General features: G+C 52.5%; 1 protein-coding gene across 1 annotated transcript in view; it reads left to right on the forward strand.

The window, feature by feature from the left end:
• DOCK2 (dedicator of cytokinesis 2) overlaps positions 1–11743 on the forward strand; it is a 457789-nt gene extending 446046 nt beyond the window's left edge. The window contains exons 47-52 of the mRNA XM_027520183.1: positions 1667–1804; positions 6147–6274; positions 7118–7289; positions 8297–8417; positions 9943–10085; positions 11171–11743. Coding sequence (XP_027375984.1) covers positions 1667–1804; positions 6147–6274; positions 7118–7289; positions 8297–8417; positions 9943–10085; positions 11171–11233 — 765 coding nt within the window. The 3' untranslated portion in view covers positions 11234–11743. The remainder of the gene's footprint in view (positions 1–1666; positions 1805–6146; positions 6275–7117; positions 7290–8296; positions 8418–9942; positions 10086–11170) is intronic.
• The last annotated feature ends 664 nt before the right edge of the window (positions 11744–12407 follow it).

The raw sequence follows: 12407 nt of genomic DNA on the forward strand, positions 1-12407 counted from the left end.
TGGCATTACATACGTAACTGAGTAATCCACACACGTCTGGGCGATTCACTTTCTCCAGGACAGATGCTTTGAGCTATTGCCTGCAAAGGAACTCCTGGCTTCTGTGCTGCTGGCAATTTGGAGACAGAAAAATGAAGGTCTCACCTTTATCAGTATGCAGACTTTTCCTCAACCCCCTGTTTCCTGTCTGGCTCCTCATCCCGGCCCTCTGTTGTGCCTGGTACCCCTTAGCTCGATGCTCTTTGTTCTAATCATTCAAGAGGATAAGCTCCTGCTTCTTGAGGAAATGAGAAAATATGACACAGTACCAGATGAAGCTGCAGGGACCTGGCCATCCAGCTGCTCCTGTCACAGAATTTCAATCCATCCCTGTTTTCAGCCTCTCAGCCCACTCTAGCCTTTCTGAGCTGCCAGGGGCCTCTAACCCCTGCGCCCTTCCTGGCTTCCCAGAGCAGACTGTCCCCTTACCACACCTCCCCCTCTGTCCTGGAAGGTCACTTACCATCCTCCACCCACTTTCCACCTGACGTGTTCTGGGCCAGGTTCATACGTGTCTCCTGGCCTCACTGAATTTCAGTCTCTCCTTCACTTTGCCATTTGGCGGAGTACTCCAAGAGAAGGAGGCAGAAATGTCTTGGGGTCATCACCATCATCAAAGCATTTTTTTTCTCCAAAGTGATCAGTATTGTACTCCTTGCAGCCTCATTATGCTTCCCTGAGATCACACTACTAAGTTTTCAGCTGTTCTCACTGCACAGCGGCCACTGTGGCTTGGCTTCTATCCTTGTATCTACCGTTCACGCAGTGTGGATTGACCTCCTCTGCTGATAAATAAGGGCTTGACTGCCTCACATGACTCATCTCTTCCCCCCTCATCTTCCCAGGGCTTATACATCACTTTAAAAATATTCCATTCCCTGGTGGCTCAGACAGTTAAGAATCTGCCCTCAATGCAGGAGACCCGGGTTCGATCCCTGGGTCAGGAAGATCCCCTGGCAAATGGAATGGCAACCACTCCACTATTATTGCCTGGAGGATTCCATGGACAGAGGAGCCTGGTGGGCTACAGTCCATGGGGTCGCAAAGAGTTGGACTAATTTGAGTGACCAACTTTCACTTTAAAAGTCCCCTATTGGCTCCTTAGCTCCATGATATGAACACTCAGCTGTCTTTCTTCGGTCTTATCACCGGATACATGTTGTAAGATCAGGTTGTGCCCACGCCTTTTCTGCTTAGCCCTTCCCTTCTCCTACTTCCCAGTCTCTGAACAGTCACACTCTATTTGCATCTCCAAGAACTTCTTGGACAAGGGTTTAAGTCAAAGCAACAGAGATCCCACTCCTATGGTCTCACACTCTGCCCCTCAGTAGATGCCACCAGATGCAGACTTTCCCTAACATGCAGCCTCTAATGGGAGGGAGCGGGAGGAGAGGGTGCAACCCTTCCATGAGGCAAGACAACCAGAGGTCTTTCTCCTAGAAATCTTATTTTCAGAGCAAACCTCAAGGATGCAATGTTCCCATTTCCCAGGGTTGGTCACCCCAGCTGAAGGTTGTTGAGACCCTAAAGCCCTCAGCAATTTCTCAGCGGGTGGACTTGACTTCTGCCCCCTCTGTGAAGCCAGGTGGCCAACCTCTGGCTCATTGTTTACCACTTTTCTCCCCAGATCCCCTTCCTGGGAGCTGGCATTAAGATCCACGAGAGAAGGGTGTCAGAAAATCTGCGGCCTTTCCACGACCGGATGGAGGAATGTTTCAAGAACCTGAAAGTGAAGGTGGAGAAGGAATATGGTGTCAGAGAGATGGTACGGCTGGTCCCCAAGGACAGGGAGGGTGAAATGGGTGGGATGGGGCAGGGAGAACGAAGAGACCAGAGCAAAGGAGCCTGCCCTTGAGAGGGACCTGAGAACCAGCAGTGCCAGAGCCATCCCAGGGACCCTTTGGGAAACTTGGTCCCTTAAAAGTCATTGCAGATAAATTCCAGTTATAAATTGAGTCCTGAACATTCAAGAGATTGTGCTAATAATAAAAGCAACATTGATGAAGCACCAACTTACTATATGCTGGTCTGATCTAAGCACTTAGATCATTTAGGCTTCACAACAAGCTTGGGAGTGGCTTTTAACGCCTCATGTGTATTCCAGAGATTCCAAGGCGTTAAGTGACTTGCTAGAGGCTATAACAAATGGGGCTTCCCAGGTGGCTGAGTGGTAAAGAATCCACCTGCCAAGCAGGAGATGCGAGTTCCCTCCCTGGGTCAGGATATCCTCTGGAGAAAGAAATGACAACCCACGTCAGTGTTCTTCCCTGAGAAATCCCACGGACAGAAGAGCCTAGTGGGCTACAAGTGAGGCTCCGAATTTGCACCTGGCTCTGATGGCCTCCAAAGCCAGCACTTGTGGCCGCTAACAAGCTCTGTGTCCTCAAGAGGCCATTGGCCTGGTGCTCACGGAACCTCTTCTTTTATCCTCTTCTCCAGAAAGTATTGTCATAAAATGTCAAGGCTGTGTAGTCTCTCAGAGGCCATCTGGTCCAGCCCTCTGATTTTACAGATGGGAAAACTGAGGCCTAGAGATAGGAAGTGAGGTACTGGAAAGCACACAGATGAACTCAGGTGTCTTGTCTTCAGGCCAGTAGTTTTTCCATGAGACAGGCTGCCTTTTCCAACACTGTCTGTGCGACACCCAGTGCAGTTCTGATGGCAACCACCCAGACTTAGGCCACGTTGCATAGGTTACAGGCAGAGTCCCCCACAAGACCCCCTCACCAAGACACCAGGGTTCCCTGCACCTCTGACAAGCTGGTTATAGGTTTGGAGATTCTCACCACCCCTTTAGTTCTGATCATTTCACAGAATTCAAGAAGTAGCCCTCCCTCCATATCCATGGGTTCTCTATTTGCATATTTAACCAAGGAAGGATCAAAAATATTTGGGGAAAAGAATCCAGAAAGTTCCAAAAAGCAAAACTTGAATCTGCTGTGCTGACAACTATTAACCTCACGTTTACATTATATTTACAACTACTTATATAGCATTTACATTGTATTGGGTATTATAAGTAATCTAGCAATGATTTAAATTATACCAAAGAATATATGTAGGTTATCAATAACCTCAGATGTGCAGATGACACCACTCTAATGGCCAAAAAGTGAAGAGGAACTAAAGAGCCTCTTGATGAAGCTGAAAGAGGAGAGTGAAAAAGTTGGCTTAAAACTCGACATTCAAAAAACTAAGATCATAGCATCCGGTCCCATCACTTCATGGCAAATAGATGGAGAAACAATGGAAACAGTGACAGATGTTATTTTCTTGGGCTCCAAAATCACTGCAGAGGGCAATTGCAGTCATGAAATTAAAAGACACTTGCTCCTTGGAAGAAAAGTTATGACCAACCTAGATAGCGTATTAACAAGCAGAGACATCACTTTGCCAACAAAGGTCCATCTAGTTAAAGCTCTGGTTTTTCCAGTAGTCATGTACAGATATAAGAATTGGACCAAAAAGAAGGCTGAGCACCAAAAATTGATGCTTTCAAACTGTGGTGTTGAATAAGACTCTTGAGAGTCCCTTGGACTGCAAGGAGATCAAACCAGTCAATCCTAAAGGAAATCAACCCTGAATATTCATTGGAAGGACTGTTACTGAAGCTGAAACTCCAATACTTTGGCCACTGGATGTGAAGAGCCAACTTATTGGAAAAGACCCTAATTCTAGAAAAGACTGAGGGCAGGAGGATAAGGGGATGACAGAGGATGAGATGGTTGGATGACATCATCAACTCAATGGACATGAGTTTGAACAAACTCCGGGAGATGGTGAAGGACAGGGAAGCCTGGTGTGCTGCAGTTCAGCGGTCGCAAAGAGTCAGACATGACAGCAGCTAAACAACAGCATCAATGCATAAGCTGGGCTTCCCAAGTGGTGCTAGTGGTAAAGAACCCACCTGTCAATGCAGGAGACACAGGAGATGCCAGTTCGATCCCTCGGTTGGGAAGATCCCTCTTGTGGCTCAGCTGGTGAAGAATCCGCCTGCAATGCAAGAGACCTGGGTTCGATTCCTGGGTTGGGAAGATCCCCTGGAGAAGGGAAAGGATACTCACTCCAGTATTCTGGTCTAGAGAATTCCATGGACATCCATGGGGTTGCAAAGAGTCGGATACGACTGAGCGACTTTCACTTTCACTTGGAGAAGGACATGGCAGTCCACTTCAGTATTCTTTCCTGCAGAATCCCATGGGCAAAGGAGCCTGGTGGGCTACAGTCCATAGGGTTGCAAAGAGTCAGACACAACTGAAGTGACTTACAATGCATGCATGCATGCATAAGTTACATGCAAAGACTATGCCATTTTATATAAGGGACTTGAACAGCCCTGGATTTTGGTGTCCTAAGGAGTCAGGGATATTGAAGGATGACTGTACTTAGAATTACAGTTTTTATTTATAAAGGAAACAAGTCACGACCAGCCAAATGAAGAGAAGCATAGGATGAGGTCTGGGAGGGTCCCCAATGTATAATTTCTGTGTCCTCAGGATTCAGTTCAGTTGCTCAGTCGTGTCTGACTCTGCGACCCCATGGAGTGCAGCAGGCCAGTCCTCACTGTCCATCACCAACTCCCGGAGCTTACTCAAACTCATGTCCATTGACTCGGTGATGCCATCCAACCATTTCATCCTCTATTGTCCCCTTCTCCTTCTGCCTTCAATCTTTCCCAGCATCAGGGTCTTTTCAAATGAGTCAGTTCTTCACATCAGGTAGCCAAAGTATTGGAGTTTCAGCTTCAGCATCAGTCCTTCCAATGAACACTCAGGACTGATCTCCTTTAGGATGGACTGGTTGGATCTCCATGCAGTCCATGGGACTCTCAAGAGTCTTCTCCAATACCGCAGTTCAAAAGCATCAATTCTTTGGCGCTCAGCTTTCTTCATAGTCTAGCTCTCACATCCATACATGACTACTAGAAAAACCAAAGCTTTGACTAGATAGACCTTTGTTGGCAAAGTAATGTCTCTGCTTTTGAATATGCTGTCTAGGTTGGTCACAGCTTTTCTTCCAAGGAGCAAGTGTCTTTTAATTTCATGGCTGCAGTTACCATCTGCAGTGATTTTGGAGCCCCCCAAAATAAAGTCTTTCACTGTTTCCATTGTTTCTCCATCTATTTGCCATTAAGTTATGGGACCAGATGCCATGATCTTAGTTTTCTGAATGTTGAGTTTTAAGCCAACTTTTTCACTCTCCTCTTTTACTTTCATCAAGAGGCTCTTTAGTTCTTCCTCACTTTCTGCCATAAGGGTGGTGTCATCTGCATATCTGAGGTTATTGATGTTTCTCCCGGCAATCTTGATTCCAGCTTGTGCTTCATCCAGCCTGGCATTTCTCATGATGTACTCTGCATATGAGTTAAATAAGCAGGGTGACAATATACAGTCTTGATGAACTCCTTTCCCAATTTGGAACCAGTCTGTTGTTCCATGTCTAGTTCTAACTGTTGCTTCTTGACCTGCATACAGATTTCTCAGAAGGCAGATCAGTGGTCTGATATTCCCATCTCTTTAAGAATTTTCCACAGTTTGTTGTGATCCACACAGTCAAGGGCTTTGGCATAGTCAATATTTATCCTACTGGGATATCCATATATGATTACTAGCCAGGAAAGCTCACCTTAGCCTAAGTGTCTGGAGTTTTTATTGGGGCTTCATTACATAGGCATGATTGAATCCATCATGAAATCCATCTCCAGTTCCCCTCCTCTCCCCGGATGCTGAGCTAATATTATCTGGCTTGGAGAACCAGCCCTGTAATCACAAGGTTGGTCTGTCTGGCCAGCCCCCATCCTGGGTCTCCCCGTCAGTGGAAAAGGGGTGGAAAACAAAGACATTAGTGTCAGAGGGGAAATTGTAAGAATTTAGACATCACCTCTCAGGAACCAGGAGTAAACGCCTAACGAACTCTTTATTAAACAACCACCCTGAGGCTCAACCAGCCAGAAAGTTTCTCTCCTCATGCGCTGCCCTACCCCACGGCTCCACCCGCCCAGGTGGAAGAGAAAGGCAGCAGGACTGTGGAGGGCCTGGTACCCCAGGGCCTCGCCCGGACATCAGGCTTGCCTGCTAACCCCCTGCTTCCTGCTCCTGCCCCCACAGCCCGACTTCGAGGACAGGCGCGTTGGTAGGCCGCGGTCCATGCTGCGCTCCTACAGGCAGATGTCCATCATCTCCATGGCTTCCCTGAACTCTGACTGCAGCACGCCCAGCAAAGCCACCTCCGAGAGGTCAGTGCCTGCCCCAGGTGGCCCCCTGCACCCCTGCCCCAGGCAGCCCCCTGCAGCCCTGCCCCAGCCCCGCCTCCAGCACAGCCTCTGCCTTTTCTGCCCCAGGGCTTTCTTCTCCACCTTCCTGCCCTTCTCTCTGAAAGCCTTTCCTCACCTGGGGCCTCAACAGAACTCTGTGCCGTTGCTAGGGGGTCAGCTGAGACCCCGAGAGGAATGTGGCTTTTCCTGAGGGCCCCGCAGAACTCGCCACAGCGTGTGACAGTCTCCATCAGCCAGCCTGCTCCCTTCTGCAGGGGCTCCGTCCCTCCCAGCTACCCCCAGCTCCTCCTCCTGTACCTACCTCCCCTCCCCTACCCCGGTCCTCCTCCTGTACCTGCCTCCCCTGTATCTCTGTGCGGGTCTCCCTGCTCAGCCACTCAGAGTGCAACTCAGCTACTGTGCTGACAAGATCCTGTGATGGCGCACTCTCTGGGAGAATGTGCTAAGGGCTCCTGGGCTTCATCTCTTGGCTACTCCATAACGTTGCTGCAAACACCCCCATTTAATAAAGGGCAGTCATGCCTCAGAGAGGTTGAGTGATTTGCCCAAAGTCATTCAGCTCAAGAGTGGCATAGACTGGAATCCAGGTCCATATTTTTAACCAGTTTTATCTTCCTGTCACCAGTCTTATGGCTCACTGCCTTCCATTTTATTTTACCCTGTATTCTGAGTGTTTGCAAACTCTGCCAGGTGAACTATCTACCCCTTGGCCCTGTAATGACAGGTCAGTCAGCCTGGGTCCCTGCAAGACAGTTCCAGTAAGTTCTAACTGCAGCCTCTCCTGCTCTCCCTCTTGCCATTCAGCTTCGACCTGGAAATGGCACCTCCCAAGACTCCAAAAGTGGAGCACGAGGAACCCATCTCCCCAGGGAGCACTCTGCCTGAGGTCAAGCTGCGCAGGTCCAAGAAGAGAGCCAAGAGGAGCAGTGTGGTGTTCGCAGACGAGAAGCCGTCAGCAGAGTCGGACCTGAAGCGGGTGAGTGGACAGGGCAGGATCCTCTCTGACACCACAGGCAGCTCTCCACTGCACGTCCGGCACAGTGCTGGGGGCTCTGAGATGTGGCCTGCTCAAGCCTCACAGTTGGGTGGGGTTACAGATGAGGCGTCTGAGGGGCAGGGAGGTGAAGTGCTGGTTGGCGCCCCAGCAGCCTGGATGTGACAGAGTGCAATTTGACCCAGGCTGTCACTGTGTCCTTTCTGCCATCGCACAGGACTCTGCAAGGCTGGGGAGTAGCCTCCTGGCCCACCACTGTGTGGGAGAGTCACCCTCCCAGGCTGGCCCAGGTGTTTCTATCTCTCAGCCCTCTGTCCCCAACCACAGGGCCAGTCTAACCAGTGACGTCTCTCCTAAGCTCCTCCCGTGGACCCAGAGCCCAGCTGAGCATGCAGAGCTGAAATTCTCACTGCCCTGACTTGAAGAGTTTTTGTCTTATAAACTAATAACTATTTAATATGAGGCTTAGTGCCAGACAGCCCTGGGTTCAACCCCAACTTTCCCCCGAGAGAGAGGTTTGTTGAAAGCATTCTGGGAGCCTGGAATAGGAAGATGGATTTAGCGTCCTGGTAAGGGAGGGCTGCCAGATGAAAGGGCCAGGGACCAGCTGAGATAAAGAATCCTCCCCAAGCTTCCCAGCAGGCCTCAGAGACTATTCTTGCCAGGGGGAGAGGGCTGGAAGTAAGACTGCGTTTCGCAATCCAGGGGGTGTCATTCACACAAGAGTCTAGGTGAAGGCCACCACCACAGTTGTATAGTATGTACGGTATGGAACTGTGTGTGCCACCACAGTTGAGAAGTGTGCAGCCTGTGGCGTAGATTGACATAGAGTGATGCAAAACAGAGCAGAGGGACTTCAGGCCGAGTCTAAGAAGCCATGCCAGTCCCTTAACACTGGTTTTTCAGAGCCTGGAGCTGCCTCATGCTTAGCCTCTGTGGTGTGTGTGTGTCTGTGTGTGTGCGCATGTGTGCGTGATGTATTCGTCCAGCTCTCCAGAAAGCACGAGTTCATGAGTGACACCAACCTTTCGGAGCATGTGGCCGTCGCCCCCAGGGCGTCCATCCTCTCTCAGATGAGCTTTGCCAGTCAGTCCATGCCTACTATCCCAGGTATGTGCCTCCACCGCCAGCACGGGGGAATAGAGGTGCCGGGGTGAGGATGGGCGGGAGCCACAGCTACAGAGCAAAGAGCGCTAAGCACTCCGGAGGAAGCGGCCCTGCTCATGGTACGCCGGTGGGTGAAGCCATCCCAACTGGCTCTGCCCAGGGCTGGGGGCAGCGGGGAGAGGCTGCCGTCACTCTGGACCTCAGGATTCAGTGAGACTCCAGATGTCACACCAGGTGGGCCTGGGTTCTCAGTTAGACAGGCCCTTCCAGGGACCAGAAGTCCGCCCCTTCCAGGGGCCGGAAGTCTGCCCCTGGTAAGTCTCTCAGTCCAGCGATTCCTTCTGGGGCCTGGAAGGCTATTTCCAGAACTTACAAAACTTGCCATCACACCTTACAGTTGCAGAGGGTCCGATGCACGGATGCCTGTTTCCCCCATCACTCATTCGCTGTCTGGTGAGGACATCAGCAGCATATAGAAGGCCTTTGCTGACTCACACATGGGGACCCGGGGCCCTAACTGGGGATGCAGCCAGACCAAGAGCGCTCTATCTGGCACGTGGCAAGTCTCAAGTGTCAGCCGCTCTGTGCCAGGCTCCGTGCCACATGCTCCTCCTTCGTTGTTTCATTTCAGCCAAGGGTCCCCAAGCCCCAAGCAGTCTGAAGCCTGTTACAAACAGGCCGCAAGCGGGAGGTCAGCGGCAGGCAAGCGAGCAAAGCTTCATCTGCTGCCTCTCATCGCTCGCGTTACTACCTGAACAATTCCCCCCGAACACTCCATGCAAAAAGTGTTTCCCATGAAACTGGTGTCTGGTGCCAAAAAGGTTGGGGAGCGCTGCTTTAAGCCTCCTCTCAAACCTGTGACAGAGACCGTGTGATTAGCCCCACTGTACAGATGAGGACACTGAGGCTTGGAGAATGCCAGCTCCTGAGTAGTGGCCGCCCAGGAACAGTGTCCCCACCGGTGCCCAGCGCCTGGGCAGCATGCCCCCGCAGTCGTTTCGCTCTCCTCCCCTCAGCAGGCCTACACTCCCTTGAGCTCTGTGCTCTTACCCCACGTTCCCAAGGCCAAAGCCCAGGATCAGAGCAGCCTTTGTGACTGCAAGCTGAGGAGCCTTAACCACCAGATGACACCTTGATCGGAGAGGCTCTCCCCCCAGGGAACTCTGTGTTCTTGGTGTCGGAAGACAGGCGTGGGCCCATACTGTCTCCCTGACGTGGGCAAAAGGCCCTGCTCGTGAAGAAGTGAGGGCCCCGGTGCCGCCCCCCACCCCAGCCCTGGGCCCGCTTCCAGCCCAGAAGCCCTTGGATGAGGCCTTAATGGAACCAGGATGCAGGCCCTTGTCTGCGGGGTCAGGCAGGGCTCCGCGAAGCGGCCGGATGGCCTCCGCGGCCCTGGCGGATGCTCATGGCCTCCCGCCTGCCCCGCGGCCGGCTCCCCGGGACCCTGTCTCTGCCCCGCTTGGCTGCCATCCACCCTGTTCGCGCTCCCTGCGCCCACCCCTCACGGCGGCTCTCGGCTCCCCTGCAGCCCTCACGCTCTCGGTGGTCAGCATGCCTGGGATGGACGAGGCCAACGCATCCCCCCGCCTCAGCCAGACCTTCCTCCCGCTGTCAGACGGCGACAAGAAGACGCTCAAGAGGAAGAAAGTGAACCAGTTCTTCAAGACAATGGTGAGCCCCGGACTGTGGGAGGAAGGCGAGGGGGCGGGAGGAGGAAGGGAAAAGGGGAAGAGGGGAAGAGTGCTACGCGGACAGAGGAGGAGACGGGGCCCTGCGTGGGGCGCGCGTGCGTGTGCTACACCTGGGGTGCCCTCCAGGGAGGGGGGCCCTGCGTGGGGCGCGTGTGCGTGTGCTACAGCCGGGGGCCCCTCCAGGGAGGGGGGGACCTGTGTGGGGTATGTGTGTGCTACACCTGGGGGCCCCTGCAGGGAGGGGGGCCCTGCGTGGGGCGCGTGTGCTACACCTGGGGGCCCCTCCAGGGAGGGGGCAGGGCCCGCAGGGTGGGGACAGAGACCAGAAAGGCCCAGAGTGAAGTTCTCCTTGTGGGCTCCAGAGGGCGCCCCTGAACAGGGTGGGCCCCGCGGGGCCGCAAGAATGTGTCAGAGGCAGTGCTGGGCTCCTGGGAACTCAGCACCTGGAACTGTCCTATGCCTGAGTTATCCTACATTGCTCCTGTCAGAGCCACGGCAGCCAGGTGTCCTGGGCAGCTAAGAGTGCTTTTTCATTCTTTTGGAGGAACTTTCCTATTCAACTTACATTGCAGAATCCTACTATTTCAAAGTTAGTTTCCAAACCCTGGCTTTTCAAGTCCCTTCTCCCATTGTTGCGTCAGTCTGCTCCAGATGCAGGAAGGCACCCCAGCAGTTTGATCCTCAGGATCCATTAAAGCCAGACTCTGTGGCTGTAATAATCGCACGTCCCCTGTGAGTGTGCACTGAGCAGGCCCCAGGCTAGGCCCTTTCCAAACATGATCCATTTGACCTTCCTCTGTGCCTTTGAGAGTCTCATCAGGCACACGAAGTTGGGGAAGCAACCCGCCCAAGTTCACGTGGTCCCAGAACCAGCAAAGCCTGTGCTCTCACCACTGCAGGGCCCAGCCTCTCTGTCACGTCAACCAAGGTCACAGCCGCTCAGGCCCAATGGGCTCTGGCAGGGGTCAGCTCAGGGGCCCTTCTGAGGGGGACGGGGAGCCCTGCTTTGGGGCTCATGGGAACCCTGTCTCGGGCTGAGTCTGTTTATCCTCTTTTCCCATGTAGCTGGCTGGCAAACCTACAGAAGAAGGCAAGCCGACCTCCGACTCCACGTCCACCGACCTGTGAGATGCTGCTGACCACGGCCATGCCTGGGGAGACAGGGATGGGGGCCTCTAGAGTCGGAGACAGGCGGTGGGACGTTGATGCCTCAGAGTGGGGAGCCCGTCCACCAGTGGCCTGCACTCAGAAAGCCCGGCTGCTCGGGCCCCACTGCAGTGGTGATGGACGCAGCATCGCCAGGCCCACGCACCCAGGGGCTGGGTGATGACGCCCCGTTTGGACTCTTAGCCACACAAGCAACCACCAAGGATGCCTTCTCCCAGAATGTCTCCCCATCATCCTGGGCACGTGTTTTTACAGCCCAGTTTATTAGATATAAGGAGCTATATTTTTGAGTGTGTGTTTCATTTTCTAAGTCCTAGCACTTAACAGAACAGCTCTTAAATATTCTTTTATTTTATTTTTGGTTAACAGTTTTGTACTTTACATTTTTAATATAACCAGTCTCTTTTCTAGCTGACCATCTCCAAAGTGTTGCTTTTTCTTACTGACAATAAAAATGATGCAGTGATTCAAGCAAGCCTCAGTACATAGATCCATCAACCGAACGCCTCAGGCCCAGGACTGGACTGGGAGCACCAGGGGATGCTTAGGAGACAGGCAGGCCCAGGGCCTCCAGTGATGTTATGAAACCTGGCTCTCACCCATCCCAGTGAAAATCTGCCTACCTCGCTCATACTACCCCCACGAATCTTCTCCAAGAATTCAGTTCATTTAAATACTATTTTATTTTTGGTTAATGGTTTTGTACTTTATGTTATTACCTAGAGGGAGAAACCAAGGCACAGAGACATGATGTGAGCTAAGACCACACACTTGGTACATGGAACAAAACGGCAGGGATCAAACCGGTATCTGGGGACTTCCCTGGTGGTCCAGTGGTTGAGAGTCTGCCTTCGAATGCAGGGGACGTGGGTTCAATCCCTGGTTGGGGAACTAAGATCCCACGTGCCATGGGGCAGCTAAGCCCACAGGATGCAATTACTCAGCTTGGGCGCCTCAACTAGAGAGAAGGTCACGCACCACTGCAAGATCCTGCACAGGGCAACTAGGCCCCACACTGCCAAAGATGCACAACTGAATGAGTGAATAGATACGCCGGCAGCTGGGCCGGAAGTCGGCTTCTACCCAGTGCTGCATCTTGGGCACCGGCACGCCTAGGCCAGCTGTCGCCGGTGTC

Source organism: Bos indicus x Bos taurus, chromosome 20 (genome assembly GCF_003369695.1).
Source record: "Bos indicus x Bos taurus breed Angus x Brahman F1 hybrid chromosome 20, Bos_hybrid_MaternalHap_v2.0, whole genome shotgun sequence".
NCBI classification, from domain to species: domain Eukaryota; kingdom Metazoa; phylum Chordata; class Mammalia; order Artiodactyla; family Bovidae; genus Bos; species Bos indicus x Bos taurus.